We start from the raw sequence: 27,778 nt of genomic DNA, 5'->3' as shown, positions 1-27,778 counted from the left end.
TTTTGAATACGAATTTTTCTTCGTTTCTTAGGTTACTTACACAGAGTCACCCTTTAATAAGTAATGTACTTGGAACATCTACAATTAAAGGTAGAAGAATCCAGCTGTTTCTGTGCTGGGCTTATGGACATATTCAAACCAGAATAATGTGAGATGTTGAATGATATTTCAGGCTTTTTTAAAACCTTTTAGAATAGGATAGATGTTTTCAAATGCTTCATAGATCTCAGAACGTTCTTTGGCACCTATAAAGAAATCCAGGTTTATATAATTTTTAATATAAAAATACCAAAATTTACTTAAACACTAAAATTTCATTGTATTGTCTCCAATTACTTTTAATATGACATCTCTTTAGCTGTACCTGAGAAATGGCATTTATTCCAGGTAAATAATTTGGCAACTACAGCCATATTTCCACAAGACAGAAACCTTACAGCAGAGTTTTCTAGAACTTCTCTGTGGGTGTCATCTTTGCTCACACAGTGCTCAGTATGAAATGTGGAATGTTATCTCTACATGTGCCATGAATATGGCCTCAGAGTAATTTCATCAGCACCTGCGGGCACTTAGCTACCAGCAAAAGGGACTTCCTTTGATCTACTTCCTCTCTAGTTAACATCTTGATTCCCTAATATTGACTAAGAGATGGAGACAAATGAGCTTTAAATTTGTTTTAAATTTTAGTTTAAACTTTTAAATTTAAAAGAGTTTTAAATTTTAGTGCATGGAAAGGGATTATTAGAGGGGAAAATTGTATTACTGTCACTCGTAAAGTCTTAGGTTTCAAGAAATTGTAAATCATAACTGCTGGAGGAATTACAGGGATAAAAACATGAATCAAACACAGTCTCCACCCTTGAGAAGTATTAGTCCCTATTCATGTCTCACCACCAACAACCAAACACCACCACTACCTCCACCTTCCAAATTATGCAGGCACGTTGTGCTAAGGGTCATGGACTGGTACTACTTATGTTTATATGGAGCTTCAGCTAATCAGGACACTAATCAGCTAATCTGATATTTTGTGGGCTGCAGGCAAGGAAGGAATAAAGGAGGATAATGAAAGGAACAACTGTTAGCATGAAGAGAAATGGAAAATCGCTTTAGTTGATAAAGACTCTTAACTATAAAGTACATTGCTGATAGGAACATAAAATGGCTCAGCTACTGTGGAAACTAGTTCAGTGGTTCTTTAAGTTAAAGAATTACTACATGACCCAACAATTTCACGCCTTGGTAAATACTCCCTAAATTGAAAACAGGTAACTCAAAAAAATACTACGCACTTTCATTGCAGCACTATTCACAATCGCCAAGAGGTGGAAACAGCTTAAATGCCCATCAATGGATGGATAACAATTTATAGTGTAGGTGGGGCCTGGTGGCTCACACCTGTAATCCCAGCATTTTGGGAGGCCCAGGGAGGCAGATCACCTGAGGTCAGGAGTTCAAGACCAGCCTGGCCAACATGGTGAAACTCCCATCTCTACTAAAAATACAAAAGAAAATTAGGCGTGGCGGCGGGTGTCTGTAATCCTAGCTATTTGGGAGGCTGAGGCAGGAGAATTGCTTGAACTTGGGAGGCGGGGGTTGCAATGAGCAGAGTTCACACCATTACACTCCAGCCTGGGCGACAGAGCGAGACTCTATCTCAAAATGAAAAAAAAAAAGTATGGTGTATATATACAATAGAATATTACTCAGCCATAAACAGAAATGAAGTACACATGCTACAACATATAGCATGTTTCTTAGGCTCATCTAAGTGAAAAGCCAGACACAAAAAGTCACATGTTATAAGATTCTATGTTTAAGAAATATCCAGAAGAGTTAAATCCATGGAGACAGAATTCAGATTGGTAGGTGCCAGGGGAAGTGGGGAGAGGGGAATGGGGGGAACGGTTTAATGATATCAGGTTTTATTTTGGAGCAATGGAAATGTTTTAGAACTAGGTAGAGCTGGTGGTATATTCACAATACACAACCAGCTACTAAATGCCACTGAACTGTTCACTTTAAAATGGTTAAATTTGTTATGTGCATTCACTTTAAATATTAAATAATCAGGGATGAAGTCCTTATAAGCTTAATTTTTTCAGAAATAAGGGCAGGCATGGTGGCTCACACCTGTAATCCCAGCACTTTGGGAGGCCAAGGTGGGAGGATCCCTTGAGCCCAGGAGTTTGAGACCAGCCCGGGTAACATAGGGAGACCCTGCCTCCATAAAAATAAAAAAGGAAAAAAATGAAAAGAGAAAAAATAAACAGAAGAAAAGGTAAGTTATTTATTCATTGCCAAAAAGTTTACTATCTGTAGGTCTTCACCTTCAAAGATTTGGGGTGGGAAGGAGAGTGAGTTACTGACACACATAAGAGAAACTGGTTCTTTGGGGTAGAAAAAGCCACAAGTTTCAGCAGATTTTTAGTTCTAGCTCTAAAATTTTGGTTTCTACAAAACCAGTCTCTTTAGAAACTAAACAGTGAGTTGGTGAAGAAGCAAGAACCTCTGCCTCTGGTTTGATGGACTTTTTGGGCTTCTAGCTACATTCATCTTGAACAACCTTGTTAGCAGACAGTGAAGCATAATAGGTACAGCAAACACACACATGCTCCTCTCCCAAAATCCCCAAAACCAAGGTTCTTCTTTTCATATTTAATTGAGGAACAGTGTCCAGGTCCAGTATTTTGGACAGGCCTGAACTTCACTTTTTTTCCATAACACTTTTATATTAAAAAATCCTAACTAGGAGGTAGTATAGCTCAGGAGTAGAGCATTGGACTTCAGACCAAAAATCATAACTAAGAGCATTGCATTCAAGCACAAGGAGCATACCATCTGGAGGCCCCTGGGGGGTACCCTTTCCCAAGAGGGAATGGACATTTGAGGGATCATTATATCATAGAGAAACAATTTTAGACATAAGAGGACTTTAGGGAAATTAGTACAATTTCTTCATTTCATAGAGGCATAAGAAACAGATGTTACCTGAACCGTACAGCAGCAGCTGTGGGAGAAGAACACGTGTATCCGGTGTTCCTTCCTTTACACCAAAAGTCAACAAATCAACATTGCCAGTATTTGTAACCGGGTGTTAAAATGAGGGGATTTGGTCAATTTAGTCAAACATTTCCTCACTAAAATATTGCCATCAAAAGTTTAAGGGAACCTAAATTGGCTCCATAGTCCTATTAATAATCAATCAATAATCAAAACCCCCAATTTGTAATACCAGGCTCCAATTAGATGACCCTTGCCTTTAAAAAAAAAAAAAAAAAAAGTCTCACTCGGTCACCCAGGCTGGAGTGCTGTGGCACCATCTCAGCTCACTGCAACCTCTGCCTCCTGGGTTTGGGTTCAAATGATTCTCATGCCTCAGCCTCCCAAGTAGCTGGGATTACAGGCAAGCACCACCATGCCTGGCTAATTTTTTGTATTTTTAGTAGAGATGGGGTCTCATTATGTTGCCCAGGCTGGTCTCAAACCCTTGGACTCATGTGATCTGCCCACCCTGGCCTCCCAAAGTGCTGGGATATGAACCTTGCCTTTTAAGCAAAACTTACCATTCTTTTTCTTCAGGCTGTAATGACTGGGGAATAAATACCATCCCTAACCTTAGTGACTAAGGTGAAAATTGTGTGGCCTGGTGCACTAGAGAAAGGACTGGCTTTGAGATCAAACAATATGGGCTTAAGTGCCAGCTCTACCACTAACTAGCTTTAAAATAACAGGAAAATAAATTAACCACTTTCAGTTTTCTTACTTGTAAAATAAGGACAATAAAGCTTCTTATAGAGTTGTGATAAAGAGCATGTGAGCTAAGGTTTGTAGAAAGTTGGGACATTTTTATAAAATCTAATCCATATTATTGCCCTAGAGGAATGCAATTCCAGATTAGGGACATTGGCATGGCTAGTCCAAGTACACATGGCTTATCATTTCATTCTGATAAGCCAGCAACATGTAATTTGTTTATGTCTGTCTCCTTCAGCAGGGCTGGATTCCTGCCAGATGGGGAGTATGTTAGATTCACCTTTGTCCCCAGCCCTCAGCACATTACAAGTACTTGGTAGGCACCCCAAATTTATTAAATATCTGTAATTTGTCGATAAGGTTTGTAAGTTCATCCCTACCCCTTAGTCAGCTCCAAATATCAACCTCCAATACTACGTGGATTTTCCAGTTCTTTTCTTACATCAAGTCATAACTGCACATCTTATTTTCCTGAGTAATGCCACATTCGTGTGTGTATAAGTCAAAACCTTACAAGTTTGTAAAAATAGCATTGCACCGCTCAAGTTATTCATTTTATGACATATACCAATTTACTAGTAGTTGGGGGTTACTGTTAACAATTGGCAGGGACATCCTATTGTGTCTCTGGCCCACTCACTAATAAGTCTTGGCATTTTTCTGCTGCCCTCTGACCTACTCATTTCCGATAAGCACGGATGTTGAGCTGATTAAGGGTGACCCTCAGCAACAATGACACAACTTCTTAGTTCTTTACGCTAGAGGGAAATAAATAAGCGTTTTCCTGAAGGCTGTCTTCATATTCCTATCGTCAGGGCAAGGCATCACAGCAAAATTCCAGTCTTTGTCAATGATAGAGAAAAAACCAGCAGAGTGGGTTTTCACTAAGATAATAATAGCTCAACAGTGCCAGGCACTGGTTTTCTGCTTCCTTACAATGCTTAGGAGGTAGATTCTATGGTCACTTGCATTTTGCATATACGGAAACCAAGTTGGAGAACTTAAACTCACCAAGGCCACACAGTCAATAAATGGCAGATCATGATTAAAACTGGACAACTCTCCAGTCCAGCCTTTTAGCTGCCACACCTGCTGACCCTCACTGCTAAGAGGATCTCCAGTCCATCCTTTTAGCCGCCACACCTGCTGACCCTCACTGCTAAGAGAATCTTAATCATTCTTTCAGCTGACAAGGAGAATTAAGAAGTTGCCCAGGAGACCACACAGGTGTTACTGTAGACTTGCAAATTGCTGTGGGATAGGGTGAGCCCAGTGGGCTCTGGAGCCAGGCTCCTCACATGCCTGTTGCCCTGTGGCACACACAGCTGCTTGATATCGTTAAGTTTACTAAGTCTTTCCATTTTACAGGTGAGGAAACTTAGGTATAAAGTACAACTCAGAGTTAACCAGACCCCATGTGAAAGTCCTTATGTAGCAGTGTCTGTCACATGAGTGCCCAATATATTAGCTCTGATGATTATGCCTGATCTTAGAAGTGGAAGTTGACATATTAGCTCTTTGTTGTACATTATTCCAGCAGAACCAAGCTATGCTATTAATTTTACTGTGGTTTGAGAAAAAAACATGGGTCCTAAATGTCACACCAGCCACAGAAAACAAGCACAGATCCAGAACTGTGTAAGCTGGGCCCAGGTCCTGTTGCTTTCTGCTCAGGACCATGACAGTAGAACAGCAGGGCCTCTTTGTTTTCAGCTTACTTGACTATAATTAGGACATTCAGAAGTAACCTTGAACATGGTGGCTGTAGCTTTGGCAACTCAGAGGAGTAAGACCATTTTATATGGAAAAATTATTTTCAAAGACCTGCAAATGGCATGATACAGTGGTTTCAAATTGCCACACATCTGTACTATGGGCATTGGCATTCTACAGTTCCTACCTAGGCAAGAGCTGGAATTCATTATTTTCTACACTTTACCATTTTCTAGGCAAGTTATTTACCATTATTGAGATACTGCTTTCAGAACATCTCTGTAGAGTACCCAGTTGTGCCATGCTGCACTAGGCCACACATGAGCCTCCCTAAGCTTCAGTTTAGGGAGAAGTCTGAAAGGAGACCGCTTTGGTCCCTTTCCTGAGGTGTTCACCTGAAATTAGGTCCTTAAGGTTTTTGTTTTTTTTTTAGACTGTCGCTCTGTCACCTAGGCTAGAGTGCAGTGGCACGATCTCGGCTCACTGCAACCTCCGCCTCCCAGGTTCAAGCGATTCTCCTGCCTCAGCCTCCTGAGTAGCTGGCATTACAGGCATGCACCACAATGCCCGGCTAATTTTTGTATTCTAAGTAGAGACAGAGTCTCGCCATGTTGGCCAGGCTGGTCTCAAACTCAGCCTCCAAAGTGCTGGGATTACAGGCGTGAGCACAGTGCCTAGCCAGACCCTTAAGTTTTTAATCCATTTGCAGGTGAAAAGAGTCTAGAGACACAGGATTAAGTAATAAGGAACATTTGTCTCTAACGCTGAGGCAAAAATAACCTAAACCATGTAGCTCTAGGCAAAATAGTTTAAGACAATATAGCATAAACAGGTAAAACGGCAACAGATGATAATTATTTATCATTTCAGTAGTAAGTCATGGATTAACTTTTACGTCACAATATAAGCAGAATTTGGATGTCAGTTAATATATTTAATCCTCACCTCCAGAAAAGTCCATATCTTGCAAGAAATTTAAATTTGCCTATTCTGTATACTTAGAAATTTTAAGGGAAGTGTACTGTATAGTCTTCAGTATTTAGTAACAATCCTTTACTTCTGTGATTTGAAACTTCTGGCAAATGTGTAAATGAAAGCTTTTTAAAAGAAATTTGGGGGCCGGGTGTGGTGGCTCATGCCTGTAATCCCAGCACTTTGGGAGGCCGAGGTGGGTGGATCACGAGGTCAGGAGATCGAGACCATCCTGGCCAACATGGTGAAACCCTGTCTCTACTAAAAATACAAAAAAAAAATTAGCCGGGCGTAGTGGCAAGCGCCTGTAGTCCCAGCTACTCGGGAGACTGAGGCAAGAGAATGGCGTGAACCCGGGAGGCGGAGGTTGCAGTTAGCCTAGATTGCGCCACTGCACTCCAGCCTGGGCAAAAGAGCAAGACTGGGCCTCAAAAAAAAAAAAAAAAAAGAATTAAATTTGGGGTAAGTGGGAAAGCTGATCTGAATTAAGGGCATTTAAAGAAATCTATAATAGGAACTTTGCCTGTACTTGGCAATTTGCACTTTTATTAAGATTTATTTGTAATGATACATGGCACTTATGAAAGTTTCCTTCCAAAGGACTTGAAAGTGTGTTTCCTTAAGTAGGGTATGTGTTTGCCTCTGATATCTATACTATTCAATTTTATTGGCAGGCTTTTCTCACTTCCTCTAGGACTTATGTAGGTAAACTTTATGTCAGTCACTAGGGGGTCTTAGTCACTCCAGACTCTAAATTAGTGGCATCTGAGGAATTGTAGTTTTGCTGCATTCAAAGCATTCTTGGATTCCAAACAAGCTTTCCCCACTTTGTTTTTAATTTTTTAATTAAGATGAAGTCTTGCTCTGTCACCCAGGCTGGAGTGCAGTGGTGCGAACTTGGCTCACTGCAGCCTCTGCCTCCCAGGTTCAAGTGATTCTCCTGCCTCAGCCTCCCAAGTAGCTGGGGTCACAGGTGCCTGCCACCATGCCCAGCTAATTTTGTATTTTTAGTAGAGATGGGGTTTCACCATGTTGGCCAGGCTGGTCTTGAATTCCTGGCCTCATGTGATCTGCTTGCCTCAACTTCCCAAAGTGCTGGGATTACAGGCGTGAGCCACCATACCCAGCAACTTTCCCCTCTTTGAAGGCACATTAATTATTTCTTAGAGAAAAGCAAACTATGAAACTCAGAGTTATAAAAGAACACTTAAAACAGACATGTCATTCTGCTGGATGCTGAGTTATGACTTAATCAGCTTTTCTGAATTCAGGTAATATAAAAGTCTTAATTTTTTTAGATGAAGCAAGATTTTATAAAATTCTAGTTTGGAGGAATATATATTTAAGAGAAGCTAAGAAATATAAAAATTAAAGTAATGAGGGGAAATTGGCCGTATTAGACATACCATGAGTATTAAAGCTACAATAAGATAAAGGCAATAGAATTATAATAGGATAATCCTAGAGCAAAGGCAGAACTGAAGAGCAGCCATGTATGTAAAATAAAGATCAAAAGGGTCCTCCAAAATTAATGAGAAGATATGTAGTGTTAAGTTGGTTGGCTAGCTATTTGGGACTGGGGCATGGAGATCAGTTTGGCTCAGGCCACATAAACTTGGCATTCATTATGGTAGAGGAGAGTGAAATGTATAAAAAGACAAAACTAGACTATGCGATCTCAGCTCACTGCGACCTCCACCTCCCAGGTTCAAGTGATTCTCCTGCCTCAGCCTCATGAGTAGCTGGGATTACAGGCGCTTGCCACTACACCCAGCTAATTTTTTTTTGTATTTTTAGTAGAGACAGGGTTTCACCATGTTGGCCAGGCTCGTCTTGAACTCCTGACCTCGTGATTCGCCTGCCTCGGCCTCCCAAAGTGCTGGGATTACAGGCGTGAGCCACTGCGCCCAGTCATAAACTAACAACTTTCTGTAGGCTGGGCACAGTGGCTCACACCTGTAGTCCCAGCACTTTGGGATTGCCGAAGCAGGTAGATCACTTGAGGTCAGGGGTTTGAGACCAGCATAGCCAACATGGCAAAACCCCATCTCTACTAAAAATACAAAACTTTAGCTGGGCATGGTGGCATGTGCCTGTAGTCTCAGCTACTCAGGAGGCCGAGGCAGGAGAATCACTTGAACACGGGAGGTGGAGGTTGCAGTGAGCTGAGATCGCGCCACCGTAGTCCAGCCTGGGCAACAGAGTGAGACTCTGTCTCAAAAACAAAAACAAACAAACAACAATATACATAGCAACCTTCTCTAGAATGACATAGAAAAGAGTCTGAACCATTCCCTCAAGTAGTTTTTTTTTTTTTTTTTTTTTGAGACGGAGTCTTGCTCTGTCACCCAGGCTGGAGTGCAGTGGCGCGATCTCGGCTCACTGCAAGCTCCGCCTCCCGGGTTCACGCCATTCTCCTGCCTCAGCCTCTCCGAGTAGCTGGGACTACAGGCGCCCGCCACCACGCCCGGCTAATTTTTTTTTTTGTATTTTTGGTAGAGACGGGGTTTCACCGTGGTCTCGATCTCCTGACCTCGTGATCCGCCCGCCTCGGCCTCCCAAAGTGCTGGGATTACAAGCGTGAGCCACCGCGCCCGGCCTCAAGTAGTTTTAAAAAGTGCTATTTATGCAAAAATTATGTAAAAAAAGCCAACTGGAAAAAATAACAAATATAGCAAAGGGTAATTTATCTTTAATAGTATTATAGTAAACTCATAAATCCCGAGAAAATACAAACTAAGTAGACAAAAGTATAAGTTATGTACATATTATTTACAAGAGATAAAATGCTGTTTATTGGATCTGTTGAAAAGTGGTCGATTTCTGTCTCTGATTACCAGTGGGGTTAAAGTAGTGAGATAATTTTTACATATGCAGTTAAAGTTTTCTTTGGTACCATTTTGTTTGGAATGCTGCCAAGCATTTGGTAAAAGATATTTAGATACATTGCACGTAAGACCATGTGATACAGAACTATGTCATATATCGCTTTAAAACAATTGGGTGATTTGGTCTAAGAGCAAAATGGACATAGCCTTAAACGAAAGTCCCATTTCTGAGTGTCCACACTAATAACATAATTGTCTACAGGTAAAAACAGCCAAATGTCTGCCCTTCATAAGTAGCAAACAAAGAAGGAACATTTACCTATCTAACAATGGGACAATACGTTTGATTCAATAACATGTTAGAATGAGTTCAGGAGAGGTAGGTCTGCTGGCTAAAGCCATCCTGCTGCCTGATTGTTAGCCTATGAGCTAAGAATGGTTTTTATCTTTTTCAGCAGTTGGGGAAAAAATATTACATGACACACATAAATTATGTCATGATATGAAATTCACATTTCAGAGCCCATTCCTTTATATAATGTAACATTCAGAGCTGCTTTCACACTACAATGGCAGTGCTCAGTAATTGTGACAGACCCTGTGGCTCACAAAGCCTAAAATATTTAGTATTTGGCCCTTTCCAGAAAAGGGTTTGTTAACCCCTGTGTTAGGACCTTGTGTGGCCATTAAAAGCCTTTATGAAGAGTTTGTAATAGTAAGTTTTTTTTTTTTTTTTTTTTTTTGAGACGGAGTCTCGCTCTGTCGCCCAGGCTGGAGTGCAGTGGCGCGATCTTGGCTCACTGCAAGCTCCACCTCCTGGGTTCATGCCATTCTCCTGCCTCAGCCTCTCCGAGTAGCTGGGACTACAGGCGCCCGCCACCACGCCTGGCTAATTTTTTTTGTATTTTTAGTAGAGACGGGGTTTCACCGTGGTCTCGATCTCCTGACCTCGTGATCCGCCCGCCTCAGCCTCCCAAAGTGCTGGGATTACAAGCGTGAGCCACTGCGCCCGGCCGTAACAGTAAGTTTAAGCCATGTATGTTATCATGGATAATTTTGTAACAAAATCAGGAAGTAAAGATGAAATACTTAATAAAATGACATAAAAACATGAAAAAAATATTGTTTTAGGTATTGGGACCTATGGGTGATGTTATTCCTTTCTTATTTTTCATTCCAGGTATTCTGTATAACAAGAATTACTTAACCATGGTGAACAAAGGTATTTAAAAGAATAAGCAAAGCACATGCATAGCAATTACATTTTATGAGTCAGAAAATAATCTTAGCACTTACCTGTCAACACAACTTTTCCAGATACAAAGATAAGCAACACAATTCGTGGTTTTACCATTCTATAAATAAGACCAGGAAACAGTTCAGGCTCGTAACTGTTAAGATGTAAAAGGAAAATGTTAAAAATAGCACTATTCAGCTCCTTTCCCATAACATGTAAGGCCCAGTATATTACAGTGCATATTAAAGCAGTTGTAAGTAAGTTAGCTATTTTTATCAAAAACCTTTTAACTCTCTTGCTGAAAAGAGTCTTCAGTGTCCTAGGTAATATCTTATAGAAGTTAGGAACATAATTAATTTTTGGTCATAACACAAGTGCAAGCTATCCTGGATGGTTATTAGAAATCAAGGTAACTTAGGGCATCTGATTTAGTGTATTAAGATCTTGTTGGTTAAACATCCTCTATCTTTTCAAAAAAGTCTGTTAATAAGAATACATAATCATGTTTTTCTGGATTTCCAAATTCTTCAATAATAAACGTATTTTGTATGCTTTTATAAACTGCTGAAGTTAACATTTTTAGCAGATAGAACCTAAAAATATTTCTTTTTTTTGAGACAGAGTCTCGCTCTGGCGCCCAGGCTGGAATGCAGTGGCACAATCTCGGCTCACTGCAGGCTCCGCCTCCCGGGTTCACGCCATTCTCCTGCCTCAGCCTCTCTGGTAGCTGAGACTACAGGCGCCTGCCACCACGCCTGGCTAATTTTTTTGTATTTTTAGTAGAGACAGGGTTTCAGTGTGGTCTTGATCTCCTGACCTCGTGATCCGCCCGCCTCGGCCTCCCAAAGTGCTGGGATTACAAGCGTGAGCCACCGCGCCCGGCCAGAACCTAAAAATATTTCTAGGCCACTGCTCTTTATATTTGAACAGGTGCTATATAAATAAAGAAAATCCAATTATACCAAGTTTTTAAAATTCAGGATTTGTTGCTATAAATAGTAACTCATATTTACTACTAAATGTAAGCTGGCTACTCTATGGAGCAAAACATGATAGCACTTAAGAGCTGCTTCTCCACACTCCAGCCTGGAGAGGAGGGCAGATTCTTAAAAAGGCTTGAGGAACCTACCAAAAAGAAGTCAGGAGGTGAGAGGAGGTGAATAAAACTATTCTCAAAGCAGTGGCTAATGGACAAGAAATATAAGAAAAAAAGACATCCAAGCAATGGAACACAAGCAACTTTGCACTTAAAGGGTGAATCCAGACTGCATGGAAAAGCTCCATTCAGTTCAGCAATGAACAAGACCCAAAGCAACAGCAGATGTGGAACCTTTTACTGGCTCCAGAAAGGCGCATCTTGAAGTGAGTCTTGCCCATCTCAACTATAGGAGGTCACTGTGGGTGGAACTGTCTTCCTGGAATATCACTCTGTCTTACTGCAGGGAGCCTGTCAAGACTTTTTCCCACTAACCACTTCCCAACACTGGGGAGACCATGATACTAGGGGGAGCCCCGAAAACCCCTCCAGGACTGAGATCCAGGCCAAGAAAATAAAGGCTAGAGACACAAAAGGAAGATTTCCATTTGATCTTCCAGCTGAATTTTAAGACTTAGAAAAGAGAAAACAAAAACTTTGGTATGTAAGTGATATTGAACTGCATTTAGCTTTTAGAACCATGGTTTTAAGATTACCAGTATAATGAGCTCCCAATTAGGAATATGCTTCATTTTATTTATTCTCTGTCTCATTCCAAAAGAAGGCTGAGGCAGAGAAAGAGAGTGGTTTTGGTTAGGGATAGAGAACATTTCACAAAGATTGAGAATATCGAACACCTGCCAACTTTGATCCATCCTTCAAGTCTCACTTTAAATGTTACTTCCCCAAGAAAATCTTCCTTGATCTCTACTCACCCCCAATTACATTAAAGACCCTGCTTTATGATCTCATAGCCCCTGAAGGGCCTTACCTTCACAGTCACCATGTTTCCTTACTGTCATTGACTTGTCCATCTTTTCTTTTAGACAGTGATCTCTATGTGGGCAAAGGACTATAGCTATATCACTTGCCATTATCACCCTAGCATCTGCTACATGGTAGTCCCCTACATCTTATTCATCATTGACTTGTCCATCTTTTCTTTTAGACAGTGATCTCTATGTAGGCAAGGGACTATAGCTATATTGCTTGCCATTATCATCCTAGCATCTGCTACATGGTAGTCACCTAGATCTTATTCATATAGCAAGTATTTATATCAGGATACCTTTGAATTAAAAATTAAAGAAAGAGCCGGGTGCAGTGGCTCACGCCTGTAATCCTAGTACTTTGGGAAGTCGAGGTGGGTGGATCGCCTGAGGTCAGGAGTTCAAGACCAGCCTGGCCAACATGGTAAAACCTCGTCTCTACTAAAAATACAAAAATTAGCCAGGTTTGTTGGTGGGCACCTATAATACCAGCTACTCAGGAGGCTGAGGCAGGAGAATCGCTTGAACCCCAGGGGGTGGAGGTTGCAGTGAGCTGAAATCATGCCACTTCACTCCAGCCTGGGCAAAAGAGCGAAACTCCATCTCAAAAAAAAAAAAAAAAAAAATTAAAGAGGGAAAAATTCTCATTTACAACTGTGGAAATGATTATGTCATAGAAAGATTGCCAGAGAAAAGTGCCCGGTAACAAAAGGAGATACTTGTATTATTAAATGTTGACATACAAATTTGCAGAACCTGGGGAACTGAATGACCTTAGGGGTTTAACACAAGGCAAATTTGGCCTGATAATTATATCACATATATGATTATGTGGCATCGTTCCCCACAGAGCTACAGACAATTGGAGGGGCCTCATGTTAAAAATTCAAACTTTCTAAGAGGTGTTTTTTATGTTCCCAGTGTCAAGAATACACACTCTGGAGTTGTAATCCATAACCTGAGGCTGACAGCCAAATGGAGAGGATGAGGGGGCGGCAAGAATAAGACTAGAAATAGAAAGCTGTGGGAATACCAAGCAAGCTTCCTGGCCAGATTAAAAAAAAGAAAAAAAAAAGAAAAGATGACTGAGATCATAAAACTGTCCCAGGAGGACGATAGAATAGGGATGGGCCCACTCCGTCTGATGTATTCTCACTGCGCCCTATCGGCAACCCTTCCAGAAGCTGGTAGTAATAACAAGGGGCACCTATTCTAGACTTAGATCTGCTCTGCAAGGAAGACGTTGGTGAAAAAGAAATGAACGGAAACTTGGGAAGAACTACACACATCCTTTTCCAGCCCTGAATGGCCAGAAGGGAATGCTAAGTCTAATGTAGACACAACCTTACAGTTCAGGCAGAGCTCTTGCAGATGTACACTAAGCCGATTCAGAGAAAGATAGGCTGGAGGCTCGTGACTTGAGAGTCTAGAAGATAAGACAACTTAAGCACTGGGAGACTCTTAGAAACAGGCTTTATTAGGAATCTGCAAATTATGCCAAGATTGAAGGAAGAAAGATACCTAAAGAGGCAACATGTCTTACATGGGGGAATGGGAGGACTTTATAGGGAGCTCGGATTTTTAAAAAATGGGATATATTTTAGGCATTCATTCAATAGCATACAGTGAAAAAACTGAAGAAAAAAGAAAACACAATCAAGAGAAAAATAAACATGTCAAAAGAAAAATAATAATATCATGAAAGCTGAATCTCAGAATGAATGAAAATATTTTAGAAGAAAAAGGAATTTTTAACTTCTATTCAGATCATATCTGAAAGGAAAGCTAACAAATGTTAGGGAAAGCACAGCAATATGATCCCTATCTACTCTATTGACGGGATAATCATTCGGTGGCCAAGAGAGGATAAGGCGTTGGAATGAAAGAACTTCAGTTCCAGCTTGGCCAAGAGAATTTAAGAGCATCTGTGATTCTAACCCAGGCCAAGTGCCCTAGTCCAGATGTATATCTCGGTGAGTCAAGGGTTTTGGTGTCGATGAGTCACCCTCCATCCTTGCTCTCTGAGGGCCTGGGCTGGATGGGAGAGCCACCAAAACAGCTGGGGGCAGGGGAAGAGCACTAGCTGTTGAGATGGGAAGTTTGAAGTCAGGAAGGCTAGAGATATTCCCTAGGGAAAGGAATATACTACAGGCAACATTGCGATGGGGACTGCAGTTACACACACACACACACACAGTCTCAAATAGGGGACAACTAGTTAGGATTGCTTTTTTTTTTTGGAACGGAGTCTCACTGTGGCCCAGGCTGGAGTGCAGTGGTGCGATCTCGGCTCACTGCAAGCTCCGCCTCCCGGGTTCACACCATTCTCCTGCCTCAGCCTACCAGGATTGCTTTCATACAACGTGCTACAGCCATTCTTTTTTCATCTTCTCTCCAATCCATTCTCCCCTCACCAGCTGTCAAGCTTCTTCCTACTGGCCTAGTCCATTTCACATGCCTTATCTTGCCAGTGTCATTGCTAAGCTACGTTTGTATGCTTATAAATCTGTAGATCAGTGGATCTCAATGTGTGGGCCTCTGACCAGCAGCACTGGCATCACCTTTGAGCTTTTCAGAAGCACAAACTCTAGCAAAATCTCTGGTGAAGAAGCCCAGCCAGAGATGTGTGCTTTAATAAGCTAACTGATTGCTAAAGCAATGTAAGTTTAAGAACCATGGTTTCAAAAGACTGGGCACATGTGGTAACCTATAAGGACTCAGGCATAGTGTCTTAATCTTTACACTGTTGTGTCCCCCGCCTTTTTTTTTTTTTTAAATCACAATTTCTCTGAAAGATACTTTATTGTAAGCAACCCATAATGTAACTTAAATATATTTAAGTATTGGTAATCTTGGTAAATTCAAAGTTCAAGCTATATAACCGTCATACCTACTGAACTGCTGATGGGTTAGCACCAAACCTTCCAGCCTGATGGGAAATCTCACATCACAGCTTCCAACCATGTTCTGAATTTTAAAATCGAGGAATCTGGCAGGGAACCCAAGCTTCTGTACCACACGAGCATATTTTCTTGCTGCAAGTCGAGACTGCTCTTCACTGGGGAGGGGCAAATATGTTTAAAGATGTCTTAATCACTACATCCCCTAAACTACTGGTGTTGTACTGGATTGTTACCACTTGTACTACATTTATCTTTCCATGTATACTATGAAGCTGTAGGCTTTGTGAGGAGGAATTACTTCCCATACTTTCATCCCTAGCACCTTATAAAAGGTCTTGTAAAATTGTACAGCTATTGAACAGAATCATAAACAAATTTTTGTCTTCATTTGTCACCTTTCATATATGAAGTACTTTTACTTTTACTTGGGTGTTATTTGCTAAAACTATTCCAGGGATTCGCAAAGTGTGTCCCCAGACCAGCAGCTTAACCTGGGAACTTGTTAGAAATGCAAAGTCCCAGGTTCCACCTCACACATGCAGAAACTCTGGGGGTGGGGCCGAGCAATCTGTCTTTTAACAAGCCCTCTAGGTAACTGTGCTGCTCACTGCAGTTTGGGAACCATTCATCCAGTCCCAAAGTATGTCGCATTTAGAAGAGAACAATGGCTGGGCACAGTGGCTCACGCCTGTAATCCCAGCACTTTGGAAGGCCGAGGCGGGCAGATCACCTGAGGACAGTAGCTCGAGACCAGTCTGGCCAACATGATGAAACGCTGTCTCTACTAAAAATACAAAAAAAATTAGCTGGACGTGGTGGCAGGCACCTGTAATCCCAGCTACGCAGGAGGCTGAGGCAGGAGAATCACTTGAACCTGGGAGGCAGAGGTTGCAGTGAGCCGAGATTGCGCCATTGCACTCCAGCCTGGGCAACAAGAGTGAAACTCCATCCCAAAAAAAAAAAAAAAAAAATAAGAAAACAACAAGAAAAAATAAGGACACATGCATACAAAAAAAAATCGCATATAAGGAGGTAAGATATGTGCTGATTGAGTGGCACAGACAAGGTATCAGTTCTTGAGTCTTTATTGGACACACTGTCCAAAACAACCACATGAAAATACCTCAAAACCTGCCTTGTTTTGCTCGGCTTTCCCACCCAATCTTCAATTCAATTCCAACTCAACACAAGAAGGACAGGAATTTGTCCTACTCTGTGGCTATGTCCTTTAAGTGTCTGTCCTGCTGCACCCCTAAATTCATAGCAGAGACTGTGGAGTCCTGAGAGGTGAGGCTTCATTTCTCCTTAGGTATTTTTCAACTGTTAGTGACAAAACAAAACAGAAGGTAGCAACTCCTGGAGGGTGAATCAGGTGAATTCCACCCCCCTCATGGGTTTGGCCCTATTTTTAGGCTGTAAATCAGAAACACCTGAAAGAAAAGCCAGTTTGAACTTGTTTGCCTGGACCAAAGCAAGTGTTTGATTCTTTTATCCAGATCCTTCACCAACACTGCCCCCTCTCGGGTATTCATTACTTCATATATGTGTCACCTCATTTAATGTTGATTCTCCTCACCCAGTTTTTTTTTGTTTTTTTTTTTGTTTTTTAAGAGACTGGGTTTTTGCTGTGTTACCCAGGCTGGAGTGCAGCGGCATGATCATAGCTCACTGCAGCCTTGAACTTCTGGGCTCAAGCGATCCTCCTGCCTCAGCCTCCTAAGTAGCCTGCAGGGGCACACACCACCACACAAGCCTAAATTTTTATAGAGACAGGGTCTTGCTGTCTTGCGCAGGCTGGGCTCAAACTCCAGGACTCAAGTGACCCTCCCCACCTCAGCCTCCCAAAGTACTGAGGTTACAGGTGTGAGCCACTGCACATGGCCATCTGTTGATCTAGTATCTAGTCATTAGATTGACTACAGCTGCACAGCACTGCCTTTGGCTCTCTTCACCCATTTCTCACTCTTGAAATGTCCTTAGCAAGGCCATGTCCCCAGGTTAGCAGTGAAATAAACTGTTTCCATTCTGAACTACATTTTTCCTAGTCTATTACATTTCCCATAATGTAAATAAATTCAAATTTTAAGTTTGCATAGTCCTATAGTTTCTTGGGATATCAGCTGTGATATTCTAAGGACACAGAAGTTTCTATTGAAACAACTAATAGTTGAAAGTCTACATACATGTTCATTGTACAAACATTAGAAAGTAGTTTAAAAATCTTAAAATCTCATCCATACTGGTGTTAACTACCTAAATTTGATCTTCTGCACTTTTCCTATGCAAACACAGGTATCCCTCATACTCTTGCTATTACAACAAAAGAGAATAGGTTTGGATAAAATGTGGAGATAATACTGGCACCTCTTATTAACTAACTTCTCACAAAATTCATTATCCAAAACTTCAAAACCAAATACATTTGGATAACAAATATCTCTTATTATCTGAACTCATTATCCAAACTTTCACTGTCAGATTTTAAGAATAAATTCAGATAAGAAAAGACACTCATGAATGTGTGTAATATATGTAACATGAGCATATTTTACAATGAAAGTTGGATAACAAACACCATTTAGTTGCTTACTTCTCCCTCCGCAATCCAACTTAATACAATGTGACCATCCTTTCAGCTCAGTATGTGTGTGTATATGGCTAATACAATTTTACTTTATGACTTCAAATTGAAACCCTATTATTAATTAGGTTTTCCGTTTTAATGCTGAAATGAACATTGTTACAGACATCTTGCACAACTGTCCAATAATCACTTTAAAATGGAGATTCCTGGGATCAACATAAGAGAAGGTCCAGAAATGTACTCAGACACATGTGAAGAACTTAATATGTAAAAACAGGTCAGGGGAAATGTGGTAACAATGGATTCTTCAATAAATGTATCTGAGTACCGACTGATCATTTGGGAAAAATAATTATCTTACATTGAAATAAAATTCTAGATCTGCTCTGTCCAATTAATATAAATTCAGTCCCTCAGTTGTATTAGCTGTATTTCAAGTGCTCAATAGCCACATATGACTAGTGCTATATCATTGCATTAAACAGTGCAGATATAGAACATTTCCATCTAGAGAAAGCTCTAAGTGAATCAAAATACCAGCTATCCTTTTCCTATCACAAAGCAGGACCTGAAAAACACCAAAAAATATATGAAAGTCAATATTTATATAATATTGTGCACAAATGCCTTAAGGGCAAAGCCAAATGTAGAAAACAAAGAAAAAATGGGATAAAATGAGTATACCCTTCAAAATTTGTGTTTTTTAAAAAACCCACCATAGGCCAGATGTAGTAGCTCATGCCTGTAATCCCAGCACTTTGGGAGACCAAAGTGGGAGGACTACTTAAGCCCAGGGGTTCGAGACCAGCCTGGGCAATATGGTGAAACCCCCGTCTCTACCAAAAAAAAAAAATAAAATAAAATATTAGCCAGGCCTGGTGGTGCATGCCTGTGTGGTCCCAGCTACTTGAGAGGCCGAGCTGGAAGGATGGCTTCAGCCCGGGAGGTGGAGGTTGCAGTGAGCCCAGATTGTGCCACTGCACTCCATCCTGGATAACACAATGAGACCTTGTCTCAGAAAACAAAACAACAACAAAACAAAAACGAAAAAACACACACCATAAAATACCATAAACAGTAATCTGAGAAAAAATATTTACAGTATAAAATGGTGAAAATAGTTAACAAAACAAAAACAAAAGATAAATCTCTCCATAGATAATTGAAAAAAGATAAAGCGATTTCTGTGCTTCTAAAAAGTTATTTAATCTCACTAGTAAATCAAAGAAATGTAAAACAATATAACTTTTTGCCAATCAATTTAGCAAATATAAAAATATTGACACCCAGTGTCCATAGGATAAAATGAACACTTAGTACATTTATAGAGCGAGAAATTGGCACAACCTTCCAGGAAGAGAATTTGCTTCTCATCTTTTAACACCTACAGGGGAAAACAGGCCCTGTCACTACAGAGTTATGGTGAAAGAATACCCATCAACACAGGGCTTCCTCTGCGTGAGATCCAGGAGAGACGAGATTTTTAAGGGATGCCTCCTGAGCTAACGCAAGCTAATGGTCAAGGAATGTCTAATTGAGCTCCTTTAGAAAGTTCTATCCATTTATCTGCAATGAGGAAAATCCACAATAACTACTTCCCCAGACTTATAACATACTTCATCATTACTGTAACTTTAAAAAAATTCACCTTAGAAACAAGTTGTAACAGCGCAGTTAAGTCCCATCAGTTGAATAGGGGAAACTGTAAAATGGGGGATATGTCAGTATTTTATTATTTTTTTAATAGAGACAGGGTCTTGCTCTGTAACTCAGACTGGAGTGCAGTGGTATGATCATAGCTCATTGCAGCCTCAAACTCCTGGGCTCAAGTGATCCTCCCACCTCAGCTTCCCAAGTAGCTAGGACTACAGGCATGCACCACCACATCCAGCTACCTTTTAGATTTTTTTTTTTTTTTTTTTTTTTTTAAACAGAGATGGAGTCTCACTATGTTGCCCAAGCTGGTCTCAAACTCCTGGGCTCAAGCGATCTTCCTGCTTAGGCCTCCCGAAGTGCTGGGATTACTGTGCCTGGCCCAAGTCAGTATTATAGCAGTGTTTTTAACCCAAAATGTGGCATTTCATTGAATAAAGTCTTCAGCAAAGAAAGGCATTTTGCTTCTACTATGAGCTTTAGCACATTAATTCTATGCTTCCTTGTTTTACATACTAAATTGTTTCTCTGGTAAGGGTGAAGGGATGATTCCTCATACCTTTTGGCTCCTGTGCAGACCATCTTCCCAGAGCTAAATATAAGGGCTGTTGTCCTGGGCTCTCGGATCCTCATTATGACAGCAGCAAACCTCTATACCCAGAAACCAAAAGAGAATTAGCCTCTGCTAGGAGTTAACATTATCCCAGTTGAAAAAGCCGAGCTGGATATGAAAATCTCAAACAGATTGGATGGGAAAACTAAATGTCTGAGTCTTTTCTCCCTACATTAACAAAAATAATGATTCTAAAATGTACTTATTAACAGGTAAAAATATCAGTAATTGTTAAATTTGAATGCCTGTCATGTTTCAGTTCCTATTTATTCTCATGATAGGATGAACTTGTGTTCATTACCATCCTCATTTAGTGTTCAGGGAAAACAAGTAGCAATATAACCTCCAATATTACAAAGGAAATCGTAAAGTTAAGATTCAAAACCCAAACTAATCAGATTCTCTGCTTTTTACTTTGACACACTTCCTTTTTCTTTTGAAGAATCTTTTGGGAAAAAAATAAGAAGTATGTTAAAGGCTCACCAAGACTTTAGAATGTACTGAAAAGCGACCAAAATGCAGAAGAGTCTGTATGATAGGCGTGCTAAAGATGAATGACAGAAAGTTGATGTCAACGTTCTTGCCTCTTATAGTTCTCAAAGTGTCATTCAAGACCAGCAGCATCAGCAAGCCCTGCAGGTGAGGCTGACACACGTGAGGGTAGGGAACCTCTGGCCTGCCACATGGACGTGTCATCAAATGGCCTGCTACTACACAGATAGTCTCTTCACCCCAACTCCTCCCAGTTAAGCTAGGAAGGAAACTGGGGTGGGTGCTAGTTTAAGGGCCAAGCCAGAATTTCTCTGGGTGTCAAGCACAAGTTCAGAGAGATCCTATACACTCATCCCCAGCCCTGCCCACCCCTACCCCTCGTCCAAAACGAGGGGTGTGCTGAGGATGGTGGACAATAAAAGTTGCCTAAAACGCTGATTGTTCAATAATGTGATCACAGCTGCAGCTGTGAGGATCTTAGCTCATCTTTGTGTCTGTCCTCACCATTGTCAGCTGTATGAAATATCAAAAGGAAAGCTTTATTGTATTCGGGTAACATTCAGGTAACATTTAAATTCAGATGTCAGCAATAATACTACAACAGCAAAAACAAATAATAGTTGATGCCTGCAAGGTCTCTGGGTTCCTACGAATGTGACCTTTTTTCATCTAATTCCATAAATCCTCCACCACCTAAGCCAGTGAACTTTTTCCCAGTAGGAAGCAGGTCTTACTCATCTTTGTACTCCTAAGTACAGAGCCTGGCAAATCGTTAAAAGTTGATAGGATCGACAAATCCAATTACCCTAGGTAAACGAGCCATTGAAAACAGGATGGCTGGCCTTGGCAGGATACAAGAAATAACAGATTTTATTAAACTTTGAGGAGGAGAAGAAAAAAAATCCCTGAATCTTACATTAGTAAATAGGAGCTTGAACTTTATACTTTAAGCAATTTAGCCTTCTCGAATAAGAGGAATTGTAATGGAAAGATACATAAGTGTCAGGTAGCTGAGACAACATTTGGCAAAAATTATTTCCAGAAATATGATGGCATTTTAAGAAAGTTAGCATCCCAATAGTCAGGTGAAAAATTATAGTCATACTAAAAAATATTTTTGAATGACAAAGGAGAGAGCTTATCTTTAAGGAACTGCTCAATTACTGCTTTATTCGGCATAAAGAATGAGATTATTTTTTATAACTCAAAACAGATATTAACCTTGAGTTGCCAAAAGCTTTTTAAGTAACAATTTTTTAAGAAAAAGCAGAGGAATTGATCAATATCATGATCATATTAAGAAAAGTAAATCTAAAGAGAAGCTAATTATTGAAAGGAATACTGAGAAATGTTACCTTTGGGTTATATTCTGCATTTTTTGCATGCAAAGCTATTTTCTTCAGATCCAACTTACAGGCCAGGTTTACAGTGGAAACTATATTCCTGAAGAAACAAGTCAGTTTAGAAACTTATATCAGATATAAAGAGTAAAAAAAAAAAAAAAGACAACTTATTTTCTCATTTCTTAGGTTATACCTTAGCAATTTCCTAGGGGGAGAATTATTCCAAATGTGAAATACGTGACAACATGATTCCTAGTAAAGTGTAAAATCCCAAAGTGAAGTGCTAAAAGAGTCTTTCCTAAAATTTCATGACTAGCTGCTAAAATTAAGTTTTAGATCTTTTTTCAAAACAATGCCTCAAAATAGAAATTACAATTCTGAATCAATTTGCAAATCAAACTCGATTTTACATCTTTATATCCTTGGTGTTTATCCAACCCTACCCACAATTTTCAGCAACTTCAGTGTTGTAGTATAAACAATACAATCCTTCAAGAATGCATCTATTAATCTTTAAGTCCCCTCCACCCACCACAGAGGATTAAGAATTAGTGCTTCGCCTTACGGATAATCAAACTGTCTAAAGCCACAATCCATTTAGAACTGATAAAACAAAGAATTATGAAATCTGAAATTCTCTTCCCTACTATTATCCTGAAATTAGTTGTCATCGCATTCAGGAATATAAAATGTGTACCCAATGTGCTCAATTAAAACAAAAATAAAAACTTACTGTAGTTGAGGTACAATTCCACAACATTCTGAAATAGGGGTCATTGGTGTCATGGGAGTTATGGATGCCAGAGACAAGGAGTCGGAGTTTGGTTTCTCAGGAGAGGGCTGGACTGAGTCAGTATCACCAGCGTGCAGCTGTGAATGGGAATTTGACAAGCTGCTGCTGTTTAAGCCCAGCCCAACGTCCTGCTTGCTGGGTGATGGCAACCTACTTTGTGGACGTTGGCTTTCAGAATTTTCTTCAGTTTCGTGTTTGCTAATGACAGGCTGGTCTTTATTTTCTTGGGTAACTTCATCTGGTAGGAAGCTAAGATCCACAGACGAGAAATCACCAGATGTTTCTTTGACTTCAGGGTTTGAATTAAATGCAGTATCCGGATTGGATGCATTCAGTATGTACATATCATAAGGTACAACTGGGCTGAACAGGGGAGACCTGGGTGGGGCAAGGCCATCCTAGGCAGTTCCCAAAACAGACAGACAAAAACACAACAGACAGAACAGCATGTTACACAAAAGGGATGTCATTATGGCAGGCAGGCAGGCAATGTATTCAGCGTAAGAGGCAGTTCGAGATTGTTTGTATTCGTGCACCGCTTTTTTCTAGAAAATGCCATTAAGATTCTACTACAGGCCAGGTGTGGTAGCTTATGCCTGTAATCCCAGCACTTTGGAAGGCTGAGGCAGGCGGATGGCTGGAGGCTAGGAGTTTTGAGACTAGCCTGGCCAATGTGGTGAAACTACGTCTCTACTAAAAATGCAAAAATTAGCAGAGCATGGTAGTGCCTGCCTGTAATCGCAGCTACTGGGGAGGCTGAGGCATTAGAATCTCTTGAACCCAGGAGGCAGAGGTTGCAGTGAGTCGAGATCGTGCTGCTGCACTCCAGCCTTGGGTATCACAGCGAGACTCCATCTAAAAAAATTCTATTACAGTTACAGCACACTTAATGGAAACAGGAAAGAATATTTTAAAATGCAGAAAAAGCATTCTTCATAAACTATCTTAGCTACTTTTGTTAGATCTCTAGTAAGTTGCCACTCTCTAAGTCCAATTTTGCAAGAGGCAATTGAGCAACCATGCTGTAAATTGTTGTATACTTTGAAGAGAACAGATATACTGCATTATTTAAGTTAATTATAAACTTTAGTTGACTTAACTTGGAAATAATTTTGAGTTTTAAATTTAAATAGAATAAATGAAGGAAGTTTAAGATATAGTTGAATGCTAATCCAGACTCACTAAAGACCCATGGTTATTCCTTCTAGGCAAAGGCGTAATAAGAATTCTTGTAATGTTCTAGTTACAAGAATTTACACTAGGGAAAAAGTTACTGAAACTTAAATGGTAAGAATAGTGTAAATCAATGTATTTTAAGTCTAGGGAAGGCTGCTCAACTACCATTATCCAGCAACGGAGAGAATGACGTGTGCACCTGAGGAAAGCGACTAATGTAAAATTCATGGGCTTTATTACGGGAAAAAATCGATTACCTTGATAAATGCATTACCACCTGCTTCACCCAAATTACAGGCCTGGACTCCAGAATTTGAGCGCTGCTTGCAGGAGAAACTCAAAAAGATCTTATTTCTTTTCTGACCACTGAAGGGTCAGGAATGCACCGTGTTGCATCTTCTCAGTGACAATGCCGCCTCCGCTAACGTACTGGAGCCTATTGGAGTGTTCTGTTACTACAAGTCCAGCAGGTGGCAGGGGTGACTAATTGTTTAAAGAAAGCACTTAGAATTAAAAACAAAATCAAGCTATTCTCTTGAAATAAGATTTTTGACCTCTATTTCATTTTGAATACATGATAGGCTCCCATCTTTCCCCACCCTCAACCCACAGAGTGGCCTTAAGAAAAGTGAGGTGGGGACAATGGGCCCCAATTCCACTGCAGGGTTTCCTTGGCCTCACCTGTCCCAGATATAAAGGGTCTCCTCGGGCAATTTACGCTAAAGCACCAAAGCTACAACAGTCAGTGTCTCCCTTCCCGTTCCCCATCATGGCATTTTATCAGGGAACAAAGCTAAACGTACACAAGAATGTAAGGCAATGGCGAGGAGTTGAAGGGGGATGTTTTATGGTAATGGAAACTTGACGGGCTCCCTGCAGGGTCTGCCTGTAGGGACACGCCTCAAAACATGTCTGTGTAGCACGTTCATTGCATCCTTGGCCTCAGGATCTTTAGTCATTTTTTGTTAAACTGTATCCACTTACCTTTCTCAGAACCTTTCCTGCCTGGGCTCTCTGCTGTGTTAAATGCTAGGGAAAGTCACCATTTCTACCTCAGTGCTGATCATTGTCTTTATGAAAAAATTCTCCCAGCAAAAAAAAAAAAAAAAAGGTGCTGTCTTGCCCTTTTTTTTTTTGAGATGGAGTCTCACTCTGTCTCTCAGTCTGGAGTGCAGTGGCGCCATCTCGGCTCACTGCAACCTCTGCCTCCTGGATGCAAGCAATTCTCCTGCCTCAGCCTCCCGAGTAGCTGGGACTACAGGCTCCTGCCACCAGGCCCAGCTAATTTTTGTATTTTCAGCAGAGGCGAAGTTTCGCCATGTTGGCCAGGCTGGTCTTGAACTCCTGACCTCAAATGAGCCACGTGCCTCAGCCTCCCAAAGTGCTGGGATTACAGGCGTGAGCCACCTCACCCTGCCCAATGCTAAGGATTTTTAAAAGTCTTAAGAGTAATTAACTAAAAGAAGCCACAGGTGTTTCTAGTTGACATTTGGCAAACCCTGCAACCACCAGCTCCACCAGAGACTTGACTTCTCGAGGGAGGCCTAGTACTGGCATCCATGCTGCAGAGGACGGGATCTCTGTTTCCCCTGTCAAAGCAGAAACCCTTGGGAACCTGAAGTCGCTACAGCTAGCACGACGCTCTCTCTGTGCGTGTCCTTTAGAACCGGTGGGGGACCAGGAGCGGTGGCTGACGCCTGAAATCCCAGCACTTCGGGAGGCCAAGGTGGGTGGATGACTTGAGGTCAAGAGTTCAAAGACCAGCCTGGGGAGAAAAGCAAAACCCCCGTCTCTACTAAAAAATACAAAAATTAGCCAGGTGTGGTGCGTGTGCCTGTAATCCCAGCAACCCGGGAGGCTGAGGCACGAGAATCGCTTGAACCCAGGAGGCGGAGGTTGCAGTGGGCTGAGATCGCGCCTCTGCACTCCAGCCTGGGCAAGACTCCATCTCAGAGAAAAATCAATCAATCAAAAACCAAAACAACCCGGGATGGGCCATGTAATCTGGTGACTGACTGAACGGTTCTGGATTCGGGCTAGATGAAGTTCGAGCTTTGTTAGGCAACCTTGGTCAAATTATTTCACTTTTCGAAGCTTCTAACCTTCAACTGAATGATGTGGGAAACCAAGCTCGCCTCTTATGGTCGCTATGAGTTTTAAGAAGAACGAAGGCAGAGCCCTTGGCACAGGACCGGGCGGGACTTGGGTCCTGACTCTGGGACAGTGGCGGCAGCCTCACCTGAGCGGCGCACTGGTCCAGGTAGAGCTCCAGGTAGGTCTCCTCCTGCTCCATGGACGGTAATCCCACTGTTGGGAGTGGGGTAATCCCGCTGTTGGGGGTAAGGGGGTAAGCGCCGAGCGAGCAGCCTCGGAACCCGCTCCGGCCAGGGCGCAGAGGCCATTTATGAGCCTGGGGGCAGCGAGGCGGGGCGGCCTTCGGCCCAGGTTCCTGCAGAGGGCGCGAGAGAAGCGTTGGGCGATGGGCCTGGAGCGGGATGCGGAACTCAGCTACCAGCCCATGGGCGCTGGGAAGCGGAGATGGGCTAGGAGTAGGCCGGAGAGGCGCGCCTCGCCTGGGGGCAGTCACCCCACTCTGCCCGCAGCTGGGAAGCGCCCGCGCCTGCAGATTTGATTTCCTTCGATACTTGCAATGTGGTCTTTGCTTCCAGGAGAGAAATTCCCGGTGCAAATGCATGGAAAGTGAGAAAAAAAAGGGATTTTTTTTTTTTTTTTTTTTTTTTTTTTTGAGACGGAGTCTTGCTCTGTCACCCAGGCTGGAGTGCAGTGGCGCAATCTCGGCTCACTGCAAGCTCCGCCTCCTGGGTTCACGCCATTCTCCTGACTCAGCCTCTCCGAGTAGCTGGGACTACAGGCGCCCGCCACCACGCCCGGCTAATTTTTTGTATTTTTAGTAGAGACGGGGTTTCACCATGGTCTCGATCTCCTCACCTCGTGATCCGCCCGCCTCGGCCTCCCAAAGTGCTGGGATTACAAGCGTGAGCCACCGCGCCCGGCCTAAAAAAGGGATTTTTGTTGTTGTTGTTGAGATGGAATCCCACTCTTTTGCCCAGTGCCATCTTGGCCCACTGCAACCTCCGTCTCCTGGGTTCAAGCTATTCTCCTGCCTCAGCTTCCCAAGTAGCTGTGATTACAGGTGCGCACCATCATGACCTGCTAATTTTTGTATTTTTAGTACATACTGGGTTTCACCTTGTTGGTCAGGCTGGTCTCAAAGTCCTGACCTCAGGTGATCCACCCGCCTCGGCCTCCCAAAGTGCTGGGATTACAGGCGTGAGCCACTGCACCCAGCCGTTTTTTAAAGAAACTTAAATACTAGGTTTCCACTCTGTCCCCAAGGCTGGAGTGCAGTGACAGGCGACCATAGCTCACTGCAGCCTCGACCTCCTGGACTCAAGCTCCTGCCTCAGCCTCTCTAGCAGTTGGAATTACAGGCGGGTGCCACCACGCCTGGCTAATTTTATTTTTATAATTTTTATTTTTAGTAGCGACAAGGTCTCGGTATGTTACCTAGGCTGGTCCTGGACTCTTGGTCTCAAGCCATCCTCCTGCCTCAGACTCCCAAAATGCTGGGATTACAGGCATGAGCCACCGCATTCCGCCAGGGATGTTTTTTTTCTCTTGAGCAGAGTGAGTGGAATGAGTCACCTTACCTAGTCAGGTGTAGTATTTTTACATTATCATTACTTCTCACAGTCAAATCCCACGTGTTTTTTCTCCGATCACTGAGCG

General features: G+C 41.8%; 1 protein-coding gene across 1 annotated transcript; it reads right to left on the bottom strand.

The window, feature by feature from the left end:
* TBPL2 (TATA-box binding protein like 2) lies at nt 1–26,501 on the bottom strand. The gene is made up of 7 exons (XM_055289294.1): nt 26,268–26,501; nt 22,793–23,250; nt 22,072–22,159; nt 20,171–20,262; nt 15,362–15,529; nt 10,566–10,660; nt 1–245 (listed from the first exon to the last, which is right to left on the bottom strand). The coding sequence occupies exons 1-7, from the start codon at nt 26,319–26,321 to the stop codon at nt 169–171; spliced, it is 1,032 nt and encodes a 343-aa protein (XP_055145269.1). The 5' UTR covers nt 26,322–26,501; the 3' UTR covers nt 1–168.
* Between the last annotated feature and the right edge of the window lie 1,277 nt (nt 26,502–27,778).

Source organism: Symphalangus syndactylus, chromosome 8 (assembly GCF_028878055.3).
Source record: "Symphalangus syndactylus isolate Jambi chromosome 8, NHGRI_mSymSyn1-v2.1_pri, whole genome shotgun sequence".
Classification (NCBI taxonomy): Eukaryota; Metazoa; Chordata; class Mammalia; order Primates; family Hylobatidae; genus Symphalangus; species Symphalangus syndactylus.
Note: the sequence above shows the minus strand (reverse complement) of the source record. Positions and strands in the feature narration are given on the sequence as shown.

Excerpts from the sequence above, each read along its gene's own strand:
- TBPL2 (XM_055289294.1), bottom strand. The coding sequence starts at position 26,321 with ATGGAGCAGGAGGAGACCTACCTGGAGCTCTACCTGGACCAGTGCGCC. Across the intron at positions 23,251-26,267 it reads TGGACCAGTGCGCCGCTCAG|GATGGCCTTGCCCCACCCAG; the intron begins GTGAGGCTGCCG and ends GGAACTGCCTAG. Across the intron at positions 22,160-22,792 it reads GGAATTGTACCTCAACTACA|GAATATAGTTTCCACTGTAA; the intron begins GTAAGTTTTTAT and ends TTGTTTCTTCAG.